Source organism: Amaranthus tricolor, chromosome 2, assembly GCF_026212465.1.
Source record: "Amaranthus tricolor cultivar Red isolate AtriRed21 chromosome 2, ASM2621246v1, whole genome shotgun sequence".
Lineage (NCBI taxonomy): Eukaryota > Viridiplantae > Streptophyta > Magnoliopsida > Caryophyllales > Amaranthaceae > Amaranthus > Amaranthus tricolor.
The window spans coordinates 37,288,160-37,304,753 of NC_080048.1; the positions used below are offsets into that span (position 1 = coordinate 37,288,160).

The 16,594-nt window shown below is 32.2% G+C and overlaps 2 protein-coding genes across 2 annotated transcripts; both read right to left on the reverse strand.

The window, feature by feature from the left end:
- Positions 1-922: 922 nt before the first annotated feature.
- Positions 923-7,935, reverse strand: LOC130806652 (synaptotagmin-3). The gene is made up of 12 exons (XM_057671811.1): positions 7,584-7,935; positions 6,527-6,625; positions 6,389-6,439; positions 6,197-6,320; positions 5,483-5,601; positions 5,296-5,397; positions 5,146-5,220; positions 4,962-5,038; positions 4,206-4,455; positions 3,225-3,593; positions 1,621-1,749; positions 923-1,533 (listed from the first exon to the last, which is right to left on the reverse strand). The coding sequence occupies exons 1-12, from the start codon at positions 7,692-7,694 to the stop codon at positions 1,405-1,407; spliced, it is 1,635 nt and encodes a 544-aa protein (XP_057527794.1). The 5' UTR covers positions 7,695-7,935; the 3' UTR covers positions 923-1,404.
- Positions 7,936-8,981: 1,046 nt separating this feature from the next.
- Positions 8,982-13,285, reverse strand: LOC130806209 (protein trichome birefringence-like 43). Its single transcript, XM_057671205.1, has 5 exons — positions 12,910-13,285; positions 11,576-11,747; positions 10,690-10,865; positions 10,400-10,558; positions 8,982-9,473 (listed from the first exon to the last, which is right to left on the reverse strand). Exons 1-5 carry the CDS (start codon positions 13,275-13,277, stop codon positions 9,164-9,166), a joined length of 1,185 nt encoding a protein of 394 aa, XP_057527188.1. The 5' UTR covers positions 13,278-13,285; the 3' UTR covers positions 8,982-9,163.
- Positions 13,286-16,594: the final 3,309 nt, after the last annotated feature.

Genomic DNA, 16,594 nt, shown 5'->3' on the forward strand with positions numbered 1-16,594 from the left:
AGTGTAAAGCTTTGTTCACAATCTATGAAAATTTGGACGATATTTCTATAACACTTTTGAGAACTGAGATTCAGGAAAAATACATTGTCTTAAATTTGCTAGTTATTGCTTGAAGATTTTGCACATAAGTCATAACTTAGATAGGTATGTGTTGTGGTAGTCTCAACTAAACTCGATCACGAGTAATTTCACTCATGGTAAGCAATCTCGAGCTCTTCTTGTCTTTTGCGATTCTTCGATTGGGCTCCATTCAAACCATACTAGAGCATAAATATAACCCAATAATAAACGTTGTAATAAGACTTAATTGTCCGATAAAATTTGTCTCACTTTTTTATAGTTCATGCTCGTTAAATCTATCTCACTTTTATTTTTGAGTTTGACCCACACTGTTTTTTAATTATCATACACACATTTCTTCAACTTTTTTATAAAATATCACTTTACTCACTTTTCTTAATTTTTCCACCAATTGCCGTTGAGGCAAAATTGGCAGCATTAAGAGAATGATTATAGCTCTACTTTTTTTTTTTTGTTTTTTATACCAATTTTTTTAAAAATTAAATTGTGCAAAATTATAGACATAAGGAGATCTCTCAACTCTTGGGTGAGACATATCTCAACAACATTTTGGTCAAATGAATTTTACTTTTAACTTTAAATTCAAATTTTCATTTTTTTATATTCATCTTTCTATTTGCATATCCGTCCTTTTAAGTCCCTAATCAATCGGTTAAATGTCGTTTCAGTTGAGAAATTAGTTTAATTCAACTTGAATTACTTTTTTGGTTACCCCGCAAGTCGAATTCATTTTGCGCAACTCTAGATTAGATCATAAATGAGTTTATCTATACAATGTTGCATTTTTTCAGTATCAATCCTTCATTTTTCGAAAAGCTCACTTATAACAGAGTGACAATAAGTAAAAATCTGCATTTATTCTGTATACATAAACATTATTAGAACATTTAACACTCCAAATTCTTGTAAATGATCATATGGTCTTTCATGATTGTGCATCCAATGTGTAATATATGTAAAACTCCCAGTATGTTTACATAATCAACTGTACATTCAATGGACACGAAAAATCTGTATGCACGACTCTTAGACTGGACACGAAAAATCTGTATTACCCGATTCTTAGACACATTACACGGAAGAGCATACATCGTCTCGAAACGGGCAAAAAGAATCCAATCTCGGGGACATTTATTTCGACATTTGAGATATACATATAGAAACTAAGAAGTTTTATTGGTAAAGTATGAACATGTTTTGGAAAACGTACCCTGAGATTGGATAATTTTGCCTAGTTTTGAGATCGGTTTATCATGATTCAGTGGCAATACAGGAAAAGTATGTATGAACGCGATAAGATGTCCTTGTAATCTTCTGTTGATTTTATGTAGTTTGCCACTCCAACGTAAGATGAATCGTTCCATGCTTTGAGTTGATTAGATTGTGTTTCTCGTTGATTCGTCCGTTGTGCACAACATCGGCAAGACTAATGTCGACAAACCCGAGTGATTCCTACACGAAACAAGGATTAATGTTCTTTGACATGAACAGCATACTATTTTAACTTTTTAACTAGGTGATTTATGAGTCGATTCTTACTTTTCGCATAAAACCGAAAGTTCTATGTTTGCTGAATACTTCAACATGCAACTTTTCTTGCAAAGGTGGTTCATCAATCATATAACTGAAGTGTTCGTCCCATCGTGGATTCCGATTCTTTTTGATAGTCTGAGAAATCAATAGAACAGTCAGGAAAATGAATACGTTGATACGAAAGCTAAACTCAGAAACTACACCAATTATCATCATCGTCGTCGTCATTATACCCAGTATATCCCGCATATAGAAGCTATAATCAGGGTTTTGGAAGGGTTGGATAACGTCATACCATACCCTTGTAAAAGAGGGAAGGTGGTTATTGCCAGTGAGACCCTCAACTCGATAAAGACTTGCAAATGAAAACAAAAGACCCAGTACACGTTATAGGCAAGACACAAATAACAAGGCCGATAACAGTACAAGAAAAAGGATGAAACATGCAATGATAAATATACTAAACAAGAACACAAGATTTTGACGAGGTTTACAAAAGATGACTACATCCTTCCTTAGGCTAGTGTTTGTAGTAATGTGTTTACAAGATTGAACTGAAAGCTATGAAGGTATTATAATGTAGATGTCTCGGAGCATGGAAGAGAATAGAGAGAAAGAGAGAGAGAGAATGCTAAGCAAGCTAAGAGAAGCACAAAATAAGAGTTTTGGCTAAAGTTTACAACTCAAACAAATGCACATTTATATACGTTAAAATAGGGGTACAACGTGTACGGCTTGAGAAACGCAAGGATGCTCGCTCGAGTGGATGTATGCTCATTCAAGCATCGGGTTCTCAAAGCTTCTCCCTGATTTTTTCAAGATCCTAGCTTGAGCTCTATAGGCGCTCGTAGAGCAGCAGCTTGGCAATTCTTCATGTGATGCTCCATACATTATAACGCCCAATGCTCCAAACAACTCAAAGCATCAACACTCCTTGGGCTCCCTCACCAAAGATCACTCATCTCCACAACACCAATACTCCATGTTTGATACTCCAAATCATAAAAATCCAAAGCTAAGCAAAAATTAGCCAAGTCATTTGGGTGAAACAAGTCACCAGTTTCAACACTCGGTGCGCATAAGTCCTTGAAGGGTGTACATTTGGTTCTGCTAGCATCTATGTTACTTGGACTCGGTAGTGTTGTCGGATACAAGTGTCGAATACGTCTAAATATTCAATTTTAAGCCTAATATGAAGTGTCTAAGTGCCATACCAATGTCCGAGCATCAAGGATCTAACACGGGTGTGTGAAGCAAAATAAAGAGTTTGAGTAACATAGGCTAGTATTCTACTACAAAACTAAAAGAGTTGAAAAGAGTCACCAGTCAAGCACAAAATACTTGCTGGCACAAGTAACCTTAAAACCGTTACAGTGCAGTTCGAATAAGTAGCAACTGCTAACTGACTTTAAAAATTGGTGGAAAAGGAACAAAAAGCACTTAGTTTGTGTGTAATCCTACTCAATTCAAATGTACTACATCAAATTTGTTGGTATAAATATGCAAAACTTTCAGATAAATATCATTATATGAATCAAAACTGATTTGATATTATCAAAAATATTTTAGGACACAGACTTTAATCTTAAAAAGGTCTTTAATAACTTCACCTTTGTTTTCTTCCTTTCGCCTCGGAATATGATCTGAGCATAAGGGTTGGTATGATCCTCCCCCTCCACATCCTCAGCTGATATAATGGTGACTAAAAGTACTCCCCCTTCACTGGTAACTGAAGTATCATCTAAATCTCTTTCTATGCTGCTTTGTTTTCGCATCAGTTCTTCTGATCCCTTAAAGCTGTCACTCTCCAATTTAAAAGGATCATAAGTGAGCTCCACCACGAGCTGGCCCCGAGGTTTGTCATAAGTTTCATTCTTATCAAAACTCTTAAGCAAGTCAAGGGTAAATTGCTTCGTTTCATGGGGAGTTAGCTGCTTCAATGGTACTAGTTGCATCCCCAGCTTATCATGTTTTCCAATCTGCAATGTGACAGCATTAGAAAAAGAGTTATATTTGGCTAAGGTCAAGAAAAGACATTTGCAAAACCATAAACAACGACAAAATCTAAAGGGCAAACCCAAGATATTAGTGTCAGGCGAGCATAACACTCATTTCTGTAGCTGTACTTAATCAACTCGACTACCATTTTTTCGTGTTATATGTTACATAATTCAATTTAATTTTTCAATCAAATGACTCGGGCCATAGCTTAGACAGGCGTAGACCTAGATTTCCCTCTAAATTTACATACATACTTATACAACCCATTAACTCATTTGAATAAGTGTGTCCAAAAAGAGAACCGAAACCATTAAGAAGCATATCAAGAATTTTCCAGTAAATCAATGAGCCTAATCAACCATGGACAAAAACAGTAGACAAAGAGAAATAATTTATGATATGGAAATCAAGATTAAAGGACAATAATAAATACTATATCACGAAAATCAAGATTAAAGGACAATAATAAATATTGGCATTCATAACATTTCTTTACAATAGAAGCCAAAAATAAGAAATAATGTATGATATGGTGATGTTTCATAGCTAAAAACAAAAACAGTAGACAAAGAGGAGCACATGAAAAAAACCTTGTCCCAGTCATACACTTTCAGCTCAAGAACTTGGGTTTCAGGATCCTTAACAATTAGCTTAAAATCTTCATTCCACTCTGGATTCAAGTTCCTCATCTTAATCGATGTTTTTCTCGATGGCCTTTTTTCTCCACTTAGATTTAATTTAACATAAGGATCGGAAGTTCCTAAAATGTCCATCTTCAAAAGCTTGATTGCCCGAACAATTTTCACGTTTAATATACCAACAGGCTTCTGTACAGCAACTCTGAAAATAAATATATAACAAAAATTAAAAATAGAGGGAATATGGAACACAAGATGAAACCATCTCACGGGGGCAAGGGTGTGAAAGGCAATGATATGATTTATAGTTCTTGGGTTTCGGATTATAGTTAAAAAGGGCCATTAAAAAAGGGTGCACTTTTTATTTATGTGAAGTTATAGATGATGTTTTCTACCAAGGGTCAATCAGAAACACCCTTTTATTATCGCTAACGAGAAGGTTGTGTACATTTGACCCCTACAAAACCTGCTTAAAATGGGAGCCACATAATGGCATTGGAGTAATGTAATGTTGTTGTATCTCTATTCTTTATAAAGCACATTAAAATACAATATACATCCGTACTACACAATTTCTTGCCTGCAACTGAATTAGATGAAACTACTACAAAAAAATGCAAAATTACACAAAAATTTCAAAAACTAAGATAATTAAAAGGAAATTAAAATGGAGAACTACTGGCATTATATTATGGAACGAAAGCTTACGATGAAGTATCAAGAATGGGAATTTCAAGTGATTGGGGCCAATGGTATAGACTTGCAACCTGTTTCTTGATAGTTTTCTGCAGGCAACTAGAATAGTAAGTTTGCTAAACAAATTTATCAGCAATTTGAAAATATGAACAAAAAAATATATCTCCTACCCATTAAATGGATCCTATGATTGCACCTGAACAAAGCGATAAACACCAGGTATGGACATGATATCTCCTCCCAAAACTTTTAGCCCGAAATCCACACGTGGCTGCCAAAAGTAATAAAGATCACATCAGAGAGTTGCTAACAAATTTTAAGCACTTGCCATTCAGAAAGAACCTACCTTTCCCACTAAGGAAACCACTATGTTAGCAAAGCATGGGAATGTTGGAACAAGGGGTTTCAAGTATATCCTTGGATTAATGAATATTTGTACATCCACAAGCTGAAAAAACGAAAATTAGTTTACGGAACAGTTCTAATATAAATAAGAAAAGAGATGTGATACGAGCTTCTCCATCAATTCTTACCTGAAACCAGATTTTCACTGACAGTAGCTTTACAGACAACACTACATTGGGATTTCCTGCCCATCTGATAGCTGGTTCCATGACTAATTGTTTTTCGTTCGTCTCATATATCTTCATACCTGCAAAGGTTTTACAGTGAAATTAGAGGTTCAGTTGAAGCTGCTTTGGAAGAAAATTGAGCTGAACTTCAACTTTACGGTTATGTTACTCAAACTCTTCATTTTGCTTCACGTACCCGTGTCCAATCCTTGATGCTCGGACATTGGTATGGCAGTTAGACACTTCATTTTAGGTGTAAAAGTGAATATTTAGACGTATCCGACACTTGGACAAGTACCAATATCCGACATCAGCACCCGAGTCCAAGTAACATAGCTTTAAAGTAACAACCACATTCCATTTCCCCCAAAGTCAATAAGTTGTTTGGTTTGGGGGTGTTGGATGTATATAGCCTTATTGTTAATGTAACAAAGAGGTTGGTTTCGATTGACCCTACATCTTTGTTGGAATCACCATCAACAATTTTACAAGAAGGGTGCATGATTAATAACCCAATTAGATAAACTATACAGCAACAATGAGAAATACCACTTTAGAATAGGACTCATGCTAGTTCGGTTTTGTTGTAGCCGAATGAATTACTACCTATAAAACATGTACGAGATACATCATAAATGTACTAACTAAGAAACAAAATTGGTCATGTACACTCACCATAGAAAATAGGTGGAAGGGTTCCAAGACTTAAATTCTCAAATTCAATCTCTTTTATCTGATATTTCCCTATGTAATCTGCAAATATAGTTTTTGCCATGCTTCGGATTGTATTGCAAATTGCCTGTTCCAATTTACAAACTCGACATCAGAGATTACACACTAAAAGTAGTTTCACTAAGAGAAACTCACCGTATTAAGATACGGCCACATTTCCAACACAAACTTGTTCATCCAGTCTACCTGTTAACATAGTTTAAGACTAATCAGAAAAAAATGAATCTTATAGGTAAGTGTCAAAGAATCCGAAAACAAAACAGTGCTACTTACTCGCTCATAATCAGGACTTTTTACCCAATTTGGAATATCCGGCAAAATTTCTAACAGAGAATTTGTATCAAATTCCTGAAGTGGAGTAATAACTGGTTCCTGTGTCCATACATAAATTAACTAGTTCATGAGTCTAATATCCACATCAAAAGAATTTAGGAAGGTGAAGACCTCAAAATTAAATTAGCTAGTTCATTCAGTTTTTATATACAATGACACATTGAAGAACATTAGAAAAATGACTAATATGATTATGACAACTTCAAATGGTGAAGCTAAATATTTTATATAATTAGCTTTACAATATTGAAGATCTCCACTAACATTGATGGACCACATTGATATTTTACATTTTTTCCTAATAAACATGTGAAAGGGGGGAGGAATATGTTCGAGAATAGTATATTATGGAGTATAAATTGTTTGACAAAATCAGGATCTCTACTGTCCCAGGTATGGTCATATACAAATCCCAGATATTGCTCCGCGTTCTACATGACCCATGACCCACTCCGCACCCACAAACATATTTTGTCCACCTACTTCCGACCCGCCTATTTTCCTAGGTTTTGTCCGAGATATGATCAAAGAACACAAATCCTTAGCATTGAGGACGAATCTCACCAACACAACATCACATCAGTGACAACTATCAAACGATCAAAAACGTCAACATATTCTATACAACAATTTGTACCAATAGGTACAAAGATCAATTTGTTTCTTCATTTCTTGATCCACTTATTAGGACTCAAAATTTGTGCATACACGCACTAAATTCTAATTGAATTTCAAAGATTTTACTATCGAATTCAATGGTTTCTGAATGCGGGACTAACTTTTAGTTTATTAATCAAATTGATGAATCAAAATATGTTAGAAATTAAAAATATAACATATCTTACGGCTTCAAATATCAGGTCTCAATTAAAAGTTTATGCTCATGGTTTAAATAGTAATTTAGGATACTTTGTACATCATCAAAACCATGAATATGTACCAAGTTACCAAGTAATAATTCATTGAATTAAATAATCAAACAGTTGGAATGCATTACCTTAACATCATAAGGCTTAGAATAGACAAATAAGAAAAACCCCACAACAAGTCCAATTGGTAGAGCAATGAAAAAACCCAGAATTCCTACCAATGTACTCACAAAACCCATCTCTATTTCTTCAAAATTTTGAATATTTCTTATTGATCAACAAGAAAAAGATCATTCAGTATGATAGAAAAAGATTTTTTTTGAAATGGGTTTGGTGGAAATAGTTGGAATTTGTTGGAGAAATTTGAAAGAGTTACGACAGCTTGGAATTTAGTTATCAAGAATGGCCGCGAGTTGGCTTGTTATTGGTTGATGGTTTCCCTCTCTTGGTCATCTGTTTGAAATACCCCACCTTATGATATTGAAATTCTGATTGGCAATGAATATGCCAGAATTTCAAAGATACTATCAAGCATCTAGTGATCATGATTTCATCCACCAAATTTAATCAAATTTTATCAAATTTAATTTAATTTAATTTAAAGCTCTAAGTTTTTTCGATTCAATGGCACCCTCGTGTTATTGAGCGTCTTACAATCGTATTCTTTTCTAATTTTTTCAGTCCAAGACTGTTAACTTTTTTTTTATTTTTTTAATGTTTTAAATTGAAAAATAAAAGAAAATAAAAGTTAACAGTTTTTGACGGAAAAAATTAGAAAAACTTACCATTGTAAAACGCTCAATAATACGAGGGTATCATTGATAATCGAAAAAACTTATGAGTGCCATTAATAAAGTGTAAAAACTTAAGGGTACCATTGATAATCGAAAAAACTTATGAGTGCCATTAATAAAGTGTAAAAACTTAAGGGTACCATTGATAATTTCCCAAAATAAAAATATTACAAAAAAATGTGTTTACATTTTATGACGAGTATCTATGGCTTATTCACTTGTGCATTTGCTCGAAACGTATATTAATGCACTAATTTAATTCTTAATACTTATTACTTATTTTGTTTCACCAATTTTATCTCAAATACTAATTGATCTTTGGATAAAATAAAAAATTAAGTCTAATGAGTGGTTGGTAATTAAAGAATGATGGTGGTTCACTCGTGGTTAAAACTAAAAATATAACAAATTCAACAAAAACTCAGTCAAAATGAAAATGAGGCTAATTGATCTTTGGGACAGAAGTATATTTTTTGCATATATGAATAAGATGAAAATATAAGTTAAATATGTAATTCAAAAGACAAGAATTGGGTAATTACCAAAATTAGAAATTGAGCAAATTAGAAAAAATTTTCATGGAACAGAAGAGCTTCTCTGATTGTGCATAACTAAATTTTTTTTTAAAATGCAATATTAATAAAATTATGTTGAAATAAATAAAAAAAACTCACTTAATTAATAGATCAAATATAAAATTCAAACAAAGATCGATTGGTGAATAATACATTCAATACAACACGAGTTATATGGCTCATAATCTCCTAAAATTTTAACTTTTTATTCAAAAGAGCATAACCATATGAAAAATTATCAATCGACTCAAAAAAACAAAGTTTAATTATAAAAAACAAGACTAAATCAACTATAATTATTTATTTTTATACTAAAAAGTTATTAATTATAAAAACTAATTAAATGTTGAAATAAAGAGAAGTATAAAGAAGGTGATTCCAAGTATCAGGAAGGCCAGGAAGACACCAATGACTACAATCGGGAAGCCTTTGCCTACCAATGCCATAAATCCCAGGGTGAGCATCCCTTCTTAATTGGGATAGAGGTGTTATTCTTAACAAATGAACTGGCCTTTTCATTCTTTGCAGTACTTTCTCTACTATCCTTTCTGCTGGGTGTTGTTGTATTACTTCATAATATGTCTCTCTTACTAGAGGTTGTGTGGCTCCTATACATGTTCTTGCATTTGGAGCTGTCCAGTTTAGTGCACTGCAATACATTCACAACAAATCTTGATCAATATGTTAAGGGTAGGTCATATGCAATGGCGGATTTAGAGTGATGTCGTTAACATCACTTAAATTCAAAACAAAATCAAATATTACTTGTAAATATACCTTAGATGAGTTGGTTAGTATATTGTCTTCCACACATGTGACCAAGGATCAAATCCAATAGGTGCATTTTACTTAAATTGACATCACTCTAAATCCACCACTAGTCATGTGCATTATTTCAGTGAAGTCAAAGATTCATAGTTCTTTAATTTTGGATTATAACGAACTATATTAAAATTGTTAAATTAAGTATATAACATATCCTAAAGCCTTAATTGTCAACTTAAACTTTTGTTTAAATTGATGCCTTGACAGAATGTTCACGGGTTTAAATCTCATGTACCCCTCATTTCGAGCTGAAGGGAACACATGTGAGTGTTATAGTATATAACATATCCTGGAGTCTCAACCATTAGCTTAAGTTGTTGGTTGATGAATTGGTTCCTTGATATGGTATCAGAAGCCAGTGTGACAAGAGGTCACAGGTTCGAATCTCAACCACTCCTCATTTAAAGTGGAATATTCAACGTCAGGTATGGCCCAAAGGGCTCTTGTGTGAGGGGACGAGTTAGAGTATATAACATATCATGAGGCCACAACCATTAGCTTAAGTTGTTCGTTGAGTTGGTTTCTTAACAGTGAGGGGGAGTGTAAGAGTATTGAACATATCTTAAGGCCTCATCAGTTTAAGCTTTTGGTCAACGTTCGATATATGTTATATACTCTAATATAAATGACTTGTTAAATTATACATAGTTATGCACTTTTTATTTATGTGAAATTGCAGATAATACGTGACGGGTCAATAACAAAAATTGTATTAAATGAGGAAGGATTAGATCAAGCTAACGAACTTACTTCATATGATCCGGGGATACTCCTTGAAAAAACACTTTGGTTTTAGTAGATTTCAAATTCAAGTCTACCCATCTAACCCAAGTCTTCAATCCCTTCTCATATGCAACAAGTCTATCCATGTCTTTGTACTTCTTATCTCCATCTAATATAAGATCCCACCTAATACACAAACAATTAACCAACAAATTTGACAAAAATGTGTTACTAGCATAATTAAAGGCATGGATCATCAACCATCAGCATAAGTTATTGGTTCAGTTGATTCTGCGACATTAGCTAGCAGTACTTACGGTTGTTTTCTTCCGGTATGAAGCCACCAATGCCAAGAGTTGAAGATTAAAATGTCAAAACCCTTCCAAGAATTCCCTTGGCTTACTGAATTGAGAACCAATACCCTTCTAACATCTTCTTTTACAACCTTTATAAGAAAACCATCTCTTAATAGCATCAAAGAAGTATTGTATGCCTGCATACATGCATATAATCAATTAAGTGTTATTAATAACGTTGTTTGTTCTATTTAATTTGCTACATTTATTTCTGTAATGTGAAAGATAACGAATAGGAGGGGGAGTACTAATCAAAACAATATTTAATGTTGCAGGGATAAATATGAAGTGTTGGATATGAAGACTCTCAAAATGATGAAAAATCAGGCTTAAATTGTGAGTGGATCCAACTGGCTCCTTTGTCCGTAAGTAAAGGCACTAACATTTTTGAAAATATATAAGTTTGCAAGGAAACGTTGAGGATCGAACTCGGGACCAAAGGTTGCACATAAGCTAATAACTAGCTTAAATGCCAATAAAAATAACTAACATCTCAGATAGTCGATAAAGCCAATTAAAAAAGTCAACAACCAACAGTCAAGAACTATTTGTCAAGCCCACCCACCCACCCACCCACACATCATCATCATAATTGTACTCAGTGTATTCCGCTCATTGGTTATGATTACGGTCTGGGGAGAAAAAAAGACGACAACTCATACCAAAGAGTCTCTCAACTCAGAAAAAATCCTTATTAAAATCCTCAGAAAAAGAAGTGCATGCAACGAAAATGACTCACACCATAGTGTTTCATTATAAATTCTTTCATTATTTGTGCATGAACAAAATAAGGGTGAGTGGATATCATAGAATTGCAAGTTGCAACAAACAAGTAAGCAAAACTAACAGGGAAAGTGAACTCAGAGAGGGCCTCAGTCCTGGTTAACTTGTAATGAGATTGTGGCACAGCTGTGTGGAGCATGCAAGCCAGAGATTGCCATTGATTAAGGCTTATGGAATCTCCTACAAATAGTAATCTTTTCCCTCTTAATCTTCTCAAAAAATGAGCACCATCAAACCTACACAATTTTTATGTAACAAAACCTCAATATTAGTTTGATAAATTTGTCATTGGACGTGTACACGCATAAAAGAAGAGTTGACTGCACACAAGCCTAATGATGCTCCATCCTAAAACAAACTAGTTCGTTTTATATGAGACCGTCTCACTGTGAAACGACCTCAAAACAAAAAACTCATAAGCTAAGTTTCTATATTGGGCTATTTAGCCCAAATATGGGGGACACGGTGAGACCGTCTCATACAAGAATTTATGAAAATTTTCGATGTGAAATCACATGTGGGTTATTTTTTCAAAGTAGTTCATATTTTAATGTTTTCTAATCATAATTTAAGATCAAGGATAGCGTAAATACTGACATGTCTATTGTATAGTTGTACTACGTCTCAAAGATATGTCCTACCTTTTAATTAAAGTGTATTATTTTATTAAAAAGGAATATTTCCTTTGTCTTTAAAAAATTGTCATAATTATATATTGCACAAAGATTAAGAAGCGATATGTATTTAAATCGTATAGATGATATTAAAAAAGAATTAAAATGAGTGGGTGAGAATAAACGAAAGGAGACGAGAACATTTGCATAAAAGGAAATTATAGCACAGTAAAAGGAACGGACTAAAACAATTATAGTATTCTCTAAGAAATGGAAAGAGTATATCTTGAGAATTATAGATTGGTTTAAAGTTTTTTCTTTTAATTACACAATATAATAACAAGAGTTTAATTCTCAATCATAAAAAAATATAATTTCTACTTCCCTCGTACGTTGGAAATTCTTAAATCTTACCGGAAATCAAAAGGCATAATCTTTGGGACGGAAGCGGAAGTTTAATTTTTAAAATTATTACTTCAAGCAGTTATTATATTCATGTTACATAATATTATATTTTAACTATTATTATTATTATTATTATTAAATTAAATCTCTAATTTTAAGAAGGAAGTTAACATATAAAATAACATTTCATTGAGAATTGAATTCGAAACCTTTTTTAAAAAGTGTAATTGTTCTTCAACTAAGATAAAATCTAATTCTTGGGTTTTAGAATTTATACATACACAATTTTACTCATATTAATAAATACTTAAAAGATTATTTTCAATTGACCCTTAATAGCAAACATAATCTGGGACTTATAAAAATACATGATTATTACCTTGGTAAGTGACATTCAAAAGGGTCCCATCTAAACTTAAGATAGTTAGAATCCGGTCTTCCATTCATCTTACAACCAAATTGTTTCTCTAAGAAAGGACACTCAATTGCTTCATACAAAGGATATGAACTATCATACACCCAACTTCCATTATAAATATCACATGATTTGCTCATAATCATGTGATCTTCCTTTGTAGTAATATTTTTGATCCTTTGTCCTTCTCCCTTGTCGACGACGTCGATTCTCTTTTGGTAATGATCCTCATTTGTTGATGCAAAAATAGGTGTAGCCCTATTTACTACCATAACCATTTGTAGAAGCAAAGAGATGATGTAGATGTTCATTGATAGCAGAGTGTTTCCCATGTTGAGAATTTTTTTGAGTTGGTTATGACTTGAAAATGGTGTGAACTTGGTGTTTATATTAGAAACCGCACAATACTAGAGGTGGTTAAGCTTTTAAAAATAGAATTAGAAAAAAACAAATTTTTAAGTGGGACGGTTTTATATATAGATTATGTTTATTGGGCTAATTTATGTATATTAATTTAGTGTGTTAAAGTGAATAGTTACAATTTTAGAGTGATTAATTAGAGAAATGAGTTAATTATATGAATGTGCTTGTCTCATGATGAAATGTTCTCATACTAGACGAACTGATTAGAAAAAGGATTAGTGGGTATATAAGGAAATTTCAGCTCGTCTTTAACATTATAAGTGATCACTTTAAAACAAAAAGTGTGTATTGAGTCAGCCTAATAAAAATGGTCTCACTGTGAAATCGTCTTATTTAAGAATTAGTGAGAAAATTTTGACAAATTAATTATGAGGTTAAATGACTTTGGAATAATTCGGAGTTAGTTGTTTGAATAGATGTTAAGTTGTATATAGTTATGTTATGATTGTGAATGTATATGTATTTAACGTTCGTGTTAATCAATTTTTTATAACTCGAGTATTATGGGCTCAGCTTGCACACATGACACACCAATAACTCCAGGGATCCTGATATTTATGACAAGGAAATCTACAATGGCCTTAAGGATACTAAAACATGTGACTTCTAGAATACTCAAATGGCCCGTTTGGTATATGGTATTAGAGGGCGGTAAAGGTAATAAAATTAAGTAATAAAAAATTTGGTTGTTTGGATGCCTTCAATGGTAATGGATAGTAATAAAATAAGGTAATAAAATTACCAAAAAGGGCCATTTTTATTACCATCAAACAACCTGATATTAGGCTGTAATGGTAATGAAGTATTACTGTGGTAATAAAATAAGGTAATGTTGTTTCGAGTTGAAGAAAAAAATAATGAAGAAAAAAAGGTAAAGTATGTAATTATCCAAAAAAATATTATTATAAAAAAAAATCATTAGATAGAATAATTTAGATACAATAATGCTTTTAGATACAAATATACAATAATAAAACTAAGAGTCATTACCATTTTTTATTACTAACAACCAAATGCAATCAATGGAATATTATCTTCCATTACCATTCTTTAGTCATGCACACCAAACAAAAGAATCTTCATTACCAATTCTCATATCCATTCATTCATTACTATTGCCATTACAATATTTCATTTCCATTACTTCATTACCATCAACCAAACAGGCCGAAAGAGCTCCGCCAGTATAACTACTTTTAGGGTTAATTAACTGTGTAAATTATCATTGTTTGGTAAACAAATAGTTGTTATGTACTTAGTAGATAATGTTGAGAATAATGTAGAAATAATTTTAAGACGCTACTTTTAAAGTTGGCATACTAACGTTTTGTAAACAAAAGCATGGACCAACAAATGCTATTTAAATATTGCTATGTTGTCGATTAATGATATTTTAGTTTAAAGGATTTAGCCTTATTGAACCACTGACAACTATATTAAAAATCTAAAAAAATGGTGAAATTTTTACTATATACGAATTTTTTTTCACAAATTTTTACTTGAGACCGTTTTTATAAAAGACGCGTCTCAAATGGGCCGACCCATTATTACTTAGAAAAACGTGCACTGTGTAATTTTATTTGTAGTTGGTGTTATAACCTATTGAAGTTGGTATTATAACCTGTTAGAGTTGATATTATAACATATTAAAGTTGATATCTCCAAACAAGTTATAATACCAACTTAAATAGATCATGACACCAACTCCAAATACTAACTTTAATAGGTTATAATACCAACTTTAATAGGTTATAACACCAACTTTAAATAGGCTCAACTGCGCGCATCAGTTTTTAGATTTTTTTTCTTTTTTTTAATTATTGGGTCTGAGTCTGAAGAGCCGTCTCTTATAAAGACAGTCTCTCAAGAGAGGCGCTTTCTTTTTTATGAACAATTGATAACATGTACTTCTTTTTATACAATTAATACAACTTGTAAATCTAAACATTTATAATTGAAGTATCATATGAAGTATGTTTTTTTGTAAATGAGATATGAGGTGGGTAATGAATGACGAGCCGACAGACGGAAAATGTGTCTCAAGTCTCGACTGTTTAGAAATGATAAAACAATTAATGGTTAAAGCATCATGTTCGCAAGTTTGCGTGTAGAGGTTTGTATTTGGACACAAATTTTGATATGATAGTTTCCTGGTAGATTTTATAACTTAGTATTAAAACAAAACATTGTTAATATAATCACTTTCTAAAATTGCTTACGTATTACTTTTTGAATAAAATTTTTTTTTCTAAAACTCAATTATGATGTCATTGTTATTATGACTAATGTTTATGTCTTTGATTTTTCAACTTTCTAATTATGACTATAATATATTCATATTGATTGATTTTTTACGTTTTAGGTCACATTGTTTAATGTATTATAAAAAAAACATATTTTTTCAATTATTTATAAAATCTTTATAATGTTATTTATTAAATGAGCATATGATATTTTGAAATGATTAAAATATATAGCCGTAAATTTTATTTTTTGTTTATACATATGTTAAAAAATTTAACAAAGTCGTGCATTAAACGGTCATTATCTAGTTATTACTAATTTAATATTTTAATATATATTTATAGTCTTAAAATAATTAATTATAATTTTAAGGTGTTCTCTCAAAAATAGTATACTATATTTTTTAATACTTAAAAGACATCCTTATGATTTACAAGTAGTATTAGCTTACCTATTTTCATGAGTTCCCTTTAAAAAAATTAGGCTTTGTCTTTCTTTTTTAAATTCCTTTTTCCTTGTTTGGGTGGTTGAGCTATCTATCCAATGCTATGAAGTATGAACTACTCACATTTAATTCCTTAATAATCCAGCTTCCAAGGAACTCATCATCTCCTATTTCCACACTATACTTTCTAACTTACACTTCTTTCACATACACTATAAATACCCTACCCAAACAACCCTTTTCCCCTACACATATAATCCAGCTTCCAAGCAACTCATCTTTGAATTTGGGAGGAAAAAGTACGATTTGAATGAAAGATGGTAAAGTTAGGGTTTATGTTTTGGGGAAAAAAATTGATATTGATGGCATTTGAAATTGTGAGTCGCATAAATAGGCGTACAACAGCCTTAAAGCTTCGAAATTAACGTTTGCTAATGTTCTATGTGCAAAAAAATTATGGTAGAACAATTTGGTAAACCTCAGGTTATTACATGGATTTTTGTAAAGTTTTGATTACTACGTGGAGAACCCAAAATA

Bases quoted from the DNA above. Each gene is read 5' to 3' on its own strand.
- LOC130806652 (XM_057671811.1), bottom strand. From the start codon at position 7,694: ATGGGTTTTGTGAGTACATTGGTAGGAATTCTGGGTTTTTTCATTGCT. The intron at 5,398-5,482 runs GTAAGAATTGAT...TCGTTTTTTCAG, and splicing joins CAGTGAAAATCTGGTTTCAG to CTTGTGGATGTACAAATATT. The intron at 1,534-1,620 runs GTAAGAATCGAC...TGTTTCGTGTAG, and splicing joins CTTTCGGTTTTATGCGAAAA to GAATCACTCGGGTTTGTCGA.
- LOC130806209 (XM_057671205.1), bottom strand. From the start codon at position 13,277: ATGGGAAACACTCTGCTATCAATGAACATCTACATCATCTCTTTGCTT. The intron at 10,866-11,575 runs GTTAGTTTTGCT...GCATGTATGCAG, and splicing joins TCTCTGAGTTCACTTTCCCT to GCATACAATACTTCTTTGAT. The intron at 10,559-10,689 runs GTAAGTACTGCT...TTTGTGTATTAG, and splicing joins CATACCGGAAGAAAACAACC to GTGGGATCTTATATTAGATG.